At 62.3% G+C, this 7,038-nt stretch overlaps 1 protein-coding gene across 1 annotated transcript; it reads left to right on the top strand.

Moving 5' to 3' along the window:
• The first annotated feature begins 887 nt into the window (after nucleotides 1-887).
• SLC23A3 (solute carrier family 23, member 3) lies at nucleotides 888-5,313 on the top strand. The gene is made up of 12 exons (XM_010075975.1): nucleotides 888-995; nucleotides 1,260-1,414; nucleotides 1,874-1,968; nucleotides 2,338-2,411; nucleotides 2,702-2,883; nucleotides 3,033-3,156; nucleotides 3,495-3,636; nucleotides 3,731-3,984; nucleotides 4,177-4,282; nucleotides 4,352-4,519; nucleotides 4,740-4,835; nucleotides 5,003-5,313. Exons 1-12 carry the CDS (start codon nucleotides 888-890, stop codon nucleotides 5,311-5,313), a joined length of 1,815 nt encoding a protein of 604 aa, XP_010074277.1.
• The last annotated feature ends 1,725 nt before the right edge of the window (nucleotides 5,314-7,038 follow it).

Genomic DNA, 7,038 nt, shown 5'->3' with positions numbered 1-7,038 from the left:
ACAGGAGAAACATCAGGTCTGGTGCCTGGGGAAGGCAGGGATAGCAGGAGAGAGAAGATTCCCCATCCTTGGGAATGTGGGGAATGCGTGGTCTCCACTGCTCTTTGCTCTCCAAAGTCTGTCCAGTTAATGAGTGAGACTTGGGTGGCAAGGGCTTGGCAGGGTCACCATTGTGGTTGCTGGCACAGCCACCTCTGCTCTGTGACAAAAACATGAGCATCCCCTTGGGAGCCTTCCCAGCCATGAGGGCAGCTCTTGTCCGTGGCATCCTTGTCCAGTGGCAAGATTCAGTGCCCTTCTAGGAGCGTAGGGGTTGTGATAGAACACCATCAGAGACCCTTCTGGCATGGGCACAGTGCCCACAGAGGGGGCTGGCAGGACCAGGAGGGGTCTGTGCAGCTTTTAATTGGTTCCTCAGGGCCTGATGGTGAGGAAGGGCTGGAAGAGGAGGGCAGGGGGATGCCATGCTGGGGAGGAACAAGCACAGGCAGGGCATGCTGGAGCTGGAGGATGCTGTTGTTGGGGTTCCTCCAAGCACACAAAAGAAGAGGTATCTGTGCTGTGGCCCCCACAGTACCTGCCCTGTGAACTGCATGAGGCAGGGATGGGACCTGGGCTGTGTGGGCAGCTGGCACTGTGACAGTGTCTGGTGTCCTGGCCATGGGTGGCTGTCACCTGGCCTTTGTGGTGACAACCCAGGGTGATACTTGCATTCCTGGCTGCAAGGGCAGGTTACTCACCAACTCAAGTTAATGGCTAATCCTGGGCCAGCTCCTGCAGAAGGTGGAAGTTCAGCTGTGTGTGGGCTGTGAGGAGCTCTTGGGGGGGTGGGAGTCTGCCCACTCCCTCTGCACCATAAACTGGGAGCAGTGCAGGGAGGCAGCAGCATGAATGGGCACTGCCACGAAGCACCTGGTGCTAAGAGCCCTGTGCTCTCATCCAGCTCCCTGCAGAAAATGTGCTCCTGGATGCTGAGCTGTTGCTTGGCCCTTCAGGTAAGGGCAGACCATGATGAGCAGCCACAGACAGGGTGATAGGGAGAGGGCTGGGATCCTCATGGGTGGCAGAGCAGGGGCCACATCTGCCAGGCAAAGGGTGCTTGGGGCTCTGGCCAGGGTGTGCTGTGAGGGAAGTGGGTAGCGGTGGGTCCTGTCTGGGGGGTGTCAGTGGGCATGCATCCACTCAGGGAGGCCTGGCACGGGGGGGCTGCAGCTCTGGGTGCTGCAGGGAGTCACAACCACCCCCTCTTCCCCATGCAGCACCTGACCGTGCAGGCCTCCTTGCTCTGCATCTTCCACCTCCTCCTGCTGCCCACCCTGCCCGAGGAGCTGCCCCATGCCCAGGCCACCAGCGAGCTGCTGGCACGCTTTGCCTGCGGCATCTCCACAGTGCTGCAGACCACCCTGGGGAGCCGGTGAGCAAGGGGGACAAAGCGGATGCAGCCATTGCCAGGAGGAGGGTGACACCATGGCGGAGCATGTCTCTGCCCCTCCTAGGCTGTGGGAAGGCAGGCTTTGCTGGAGGTGGGAAGGGGCACAAGGATAACCCCTTGCCCTGCACCTCTGCATGGCCATTCCCTCCCTGCTGTCACTGCATCCTCTCTCATACGTCTCTCTAGCAAAACTGCTGTGCTTCCCCTCTAGCTCCTCCCTGTCTTGCTCCAGCATCATATAGAGCTGCTCCGTGCCATCGGGTGCCTGTGCTGCCGCTTGGGATGGGCTAGGGCACATGTGGGATATGGGGTGCCTTCCTGCCACTTTGGGGTTTCCACCTGTTCTGCTTCCTATCCCCCACTCCTCCAGCAGCCAGCACTTTGGGAGAAGCCTTGTTCCCTCTTTCCTCCCTAACATGCCTTTGCTGTCCCCTTCCCCAGGCTGCCGCTGGTTCAAATCCCATCCTTCGAGTACCTGGTCCCTGCCATGGTGCTGAGCTCCCACCTGTCCCTTGGTGCCAGCACAGACAGGAACGGTGAGCACAGCCCTGCAGCCTGCCTCCTGTGGGGCCCTGGCTGTGCTATTGCCAGGGGATCAGTGGTGACAAGGTGCCCAGGGTGGGGATGAGCGGTAGCAAGGGGTCCTGCCTGCTGGTCCCTCTGATGATGGTGCACAGCAGCCTGCTCACCACTGAGCACATCTGCAGGGCATCTGGGGTCACACTGCAAGGTTATTGGCCTGTAATGTGCCTTGGGCCACCTCCTCAGGGTCAGGGCTCAGGGGGATCAGGATGCTGCCATAGTGGGCCTTCTCCAGCCAGCAGTCCCTGCACTGCATGTTCTTGGACCCACCTCCAGGAGCCCAGCATCCACGTGCATCGCATCCCTCCAAAATTCCCTTCCAGGCACGGTCGTGGCCAGCGTGTGCCCTGCACCGCACTGCGCCATTGCGGGGAGCCGGACTATCTCGCTGCGAGAGGTGGGTGCTCCTGCACTAGGCTGGGGGTCCCCATCTTCCTGCTGCACCAGCACCCCAGTAGCTATGTGCACCCCCCAGCCCTCCTGGGGGTTGCCATGAATAGGGGGGACACAAGGGGATGTGCAAAGGCAGTGCATGCATATGTTCCCCTGGGTGTGGGGTGAGCAGAGCAGGGTTGGAGCATCAGGAACAAGGGATGCCACTGCGACAGGTGGGATTGTGACCAAGGATGGGTGTTGTGCTGCCCTCTGTGTGCCCTGACCCATGGGTCCCCTCCTTTCCTCCCGCAGGTCTCTGGAGCTGTGCTGGTCTCTGGACTGGTTCAGCTGGTGCTGGGAGTGTCTGGCGTGTGTGGATGGGCAGCCCAGCGCTGTGGGCCCATGGTCCTGGCCCCCAGCCTCTCCATCATTGGGCTGTCTGCATACAAGGAGGCTGCTTTCTTCTGCTCCACTAACTGGGGGGTAGCGCTGCTGTATGTGAGCCCAGGGGCTGTGCTGGTGTGTAGCCCACAGGGCTTCGCTTCACCATGGGGATGGGAAGGGAGCATCCCCATGGTGCGCGGCATGTGTTTGGGGCTCTGTCACCATGATGCTGCATGGTGACCTGTGCTCCCTCTCCTAGGCTCATGCTACTTGCTGTCGCCTTCTCCCAGCACCTGGGGTCCTGCCGCTTGCCCTTCTGTGCCTGGCCCCAGGCTCGGGGGAGCTCTGCAGAGCCGTCTGTCCCCACTCTGCGCACGTTCTCGGTATGGTGGCTTGTCTGCCCCCCAGCTTGCGCTCCAAGCCGGGCTCTTTGGGGGGGGACCCTGTGGCTCTGGAGCAGGACTGGGTGCTGGGAGCGGAGGCAGGGGGAAGTCCTGGTGCAGCTCCTGGGGTGTGGGTGCTGCTGGGGGAGCGTAGAGGACTCTGCTCAAGGATGCTGGAGAAGCAGAGCCTGGGATGATCCCTGCAGGGTTAAGAGGGGATGTGTCATGGCTCCCTGGGAGAGGTGACAGGACAAGGGCCTGTTGTTTGGGGTGTAGTACATGGGGTCCTGGCCAGGGGAGGAGAATTCCTAGCTGAGGTTCCCCTTGCTGCCTTGCAGGTCCTGCTCCCATTCTCTGGTGTCTGCATTGTCTGTGCCATCCTCAGCCACCTCCATGTCCCATGGGAATCAGTGGACCAGGCACAGCTGTCCTGGGCCAACAGCACCTTCCATGCCCCTTGGCTCCGCATCCCCTATGCAGGTGGGGTGCGGCAGGGCGGGCTGCAGCCGGCTGTCTGCAGCCATCTGCCCTCAGCAAGGGCCACTGTCACTTGTCCCCTCTCCCTTCACTGCAGGCGAGTTGGGGTGGCCACTGCTTACCGCCCGGGCACTGGCAGTGGGCATCGCTATGGCCATCGGTTGCAGCATGAACTCGGTGGGTTGCTACGTGCTCTGCGGGAGGCTGCTGCGAGCCCCCCGGCTGCCCTCCCATGCCTGCAACCGGGGTCTCTGCATGGAAGGGCTGGGCAGCCTCCTGGCAGGGCTGCTGGGCACCCCGGGGGGCACTGCCGCCAGCATCGCCAACGCTTGTGCCACTGGCCTCACACAGGTATGCTCGGGGTGGGGGGAAGAAGGGCAGCAAGGGATGGGGGGCAATGGAGCAGGAGGTGTGGTGGACCTGTAGCGCCCAGGCTGCCTCTGAGCCAGTGCTGGGAAAGGCAGGTCTGTAGGGCAACATGGAGGGGACAGAGCCACTGGTTGATGCTCCCCATCCTCACTTTCTTATCCTCCTTTCTGCTAGGCTGGCTCTCGCATCTCGGTGCAAGCAAGCGCGCTGGCATGCGTGGTGCTGGGCATGTCCCCAAGGCTGGCAGGGCTCCTCACCCACATCCCGCTGGCAGTTCATGGTGGGTACCCTGCCCTTCCCTGCGCTCCCCGCAGCCTGCCTGGTGCTGCCTGACCCCTGCACCTTGCAGGAGGGGTGCTCTGCATCACCTATGCCGTGGCTGTGGGCACCGGGATCTCCTACTTCCAGTACGCAGACATTGACTCGGGAAGGAATATCTTCATTGTCGGCTTTACCATGTTCATGGCACTGCTGGTGCCACGCTGGCTTGGTGCAGCTCCAGCTCACCTGGCCACAGGTAATGGGGACAGTCCCTGGGCAAGGCAAAGCCTCGGGCCCTGGGGCATGGTGACCACGCATCCCTGATGTTCTGGGAGGCTGGGGCGGCTCACAGTAGCAGGCAGCAGCAGGCAGCTGCCTGTGTGTTGTGCCTCTCCAACCATCTGCTGTGGCATCTCCTGCCCCTTCGCCACTGCTGGGCTGGGATGTCCTGGGTCATTCTGTCACTGTCCCTACAGGATGGGTGCCCCTGGACCTCCTTTTCCTCTCGCTGCTCATGGTGCCTGTCTTCTTAACTGGCTTCTTGTCATTTTTCATGGAGAACACAGTCTCAGGTGAGATGGTGTGTCTGCAAGCCCTTGCTCTGGGGCCTGGATCTGGCTGTGGGACCATCCCCGAACCACCTCCAGGCAGTCCTGCTGGGGGTTGCAGGGCTGGCACGGGCTGGGAGGGTGCAACCAGAGGAAGGGGCTCCACCTCACTGCCCCCCATCCTGCTGCAGGAACCCTGGAGGAGCGAGGGCTGCTCTCCTACCTGGCACTGCAGAAAGCTGGGGCAGGTGTTCGGCACCCCTGGGGAGAGAGGAGTGAAGCTACCCAGAAGTATGGGCTCCCCGCTGGGCTGAGGAGGTTGCTGCCATCCTCCTGCAACACCTTCCTCTGCTGCTTCCTCTGCCCGGGGAGTGAGGAAGAGGAGGAGAAACAGAAAGAGGAGGAGGAGGAGGGCAGCCATGCCCCGGAGGAGGAAGCTGCTGCCCCAGGGGAAGGGATGCACCTGCTCCCCAAACCTTCAGCTGGCCAGGAGGCCGAGTGAGACGGAGATGCCCATGTGGCACTCCGTGGCCTGACCCCACAGCATGGGGACACCCCAGGGGGGACCAGGGCTGTGTCCCCAAGGCAGCTTGCGAGCCACTTTGCTACTCATTTCTGAAGCTTATATGGACTGGCAGGACCTGTGCTTCCACACTCCCAGCAAAAGCCTCATTTCCCTCTTTGGGAGTGAGCTATAAATACCTTCAAACACCTTTGCCCTTTCCAGGGGTTTCCTTTCCTGCCAGGATTTGCCTGGGAGCTGCCAGCCCACCTTCCCTGGCTGCCCTGGGGACTGTGCCCAGGGAGGGCATGGCCACCTGGTGCCACAGCAGCTGGGGATGGGGGTGCCCCTAAAGCCCACTATCACCCTGTGGCTGCAGCTGGGGAAGGGCTCGGGGCTTTGCCCAGCCCCAAGGGGCTGTTGCCCTGGTCTCTGCTCACCTGCTGGGACTGCGCTTGGGAAGGGCTGGCTCTCCCCCTCCTCCCTGTCCTATCTGTGCCTGTGGCCCCTTGACACCCATGGCACCAGATGTACCAATGCCCTGGCTCTGGCACACCAGGATGCCCCAGGCTGGGGGTGCAGCCCAACTCAGTTCCCCAAACCAGTGAACCCCCTTTCAGCTGCAGGGGGTTGCTCCCAGCAGCGCTTGCCACTTAACTGTCCCTTGTGGCGTATTGCTCATGCTGCTCAACCAGCCAGCAGCGGTTCTCAGGGCAAGAAAACTTTGCCTTTTGACCCCCGGGATTAAGCTGGGTGCCTGGGCTGGTTTCCTGCTGCTGGCTGGTTATGCCCTGCTTGCAGCTTCAGCCTTTACAGCAGAGCAGAGTCCACAGGCAGGGCCCCATGCGCCCGGTGCTGCCTCCACCAGCCTGAACTGGACTGTGAAAGCCCAGCCCTGGGGTAGGAAAAGCTGGGGCTTTGCAGCCCTTGGGTGATGCAAACCAGCCCTAGGTGCAAGCTCGAAGGATGGATGGGCTGGGAGGATGACAGAGCCAGTCCAGAGGCGTGATGTGCTCAGGATGAACTACAGCTCCAGGTTGTGTCTGCCCCCTCCCCCTGGTTCCGAGGAGCTTGGGAACACCCCAAGGTGGCTGCAGGGTGGGAGGGACATGATGCCACTGTGTGTGCAGGTCCCCAGGGGTAAGCCCCCTTTTCCCAGCTGCTTGTGATCTCCACAGCAGGGCCCTGTGCACCCCCTGGGTACTGGGGGTGACACACAGCCCAGCCTCACCCTGCCAGCACCCTGCCCAGCACCCCGCCTGGGCCCTGCACTCCAGCTGTGCCCAAAGCCTGACTGGGTCCTGCACCCCAAACCCTCCTGCACCCAAACCTGGCCATGCAATCCAATCTGTCCTGCACCCTAAAGCCCTGCTGGCTCTCACCTCCCCTGGCACCCCCTTGGGAGGGAACCCCTCTTGGATGAGCACCCTCCCCTGGCCCTGCCCCCAGGGCGGCTGCAGCCTGCACAGCCCGCCTGCAGCCTGCACAGCAGGGAGAGGGGGGGTGGACGGGTGTGAAGAGGGTGCAAATGGGGGGGGCTCAGGGGCGGTGCCTGGGTGATTGTGGGGGGCAGTCTGCAGAGTGCATGGCCTCAGTGCGTGGGGTGCAGGTGTGGATCAGTCAGAGTTTGGGTGCTGGGTGGGGTGGTCAGCGCTCAGTGTGGAGGAGGCTGGAGGGCTGGGGGCTGCGCAGTGTCCTCGTCCCCTGCCAGGCTGGCACGGCCCT

Source organism: Pterocles gutturalis, unplaced genomic scaffold (genome assembly GCF_000699245.1).
Source record: "Pterocles gutturalis isolate BGI_N339 unplaced genomic scaffold, ASM69924v1 scaffold7303, whole genome shotgun sequence".
NCBI lineage: Eukaryota > Metazoa > Chordata > Aves > Pterocliformes > Pteroclidae > Pterocles > Pterocles gutturalis.
The sequence above is the reverse complement of the archived record's forward strand: the minus strand, read 5'-3'. Positions and strand labels throughout refer to the sequence as shown.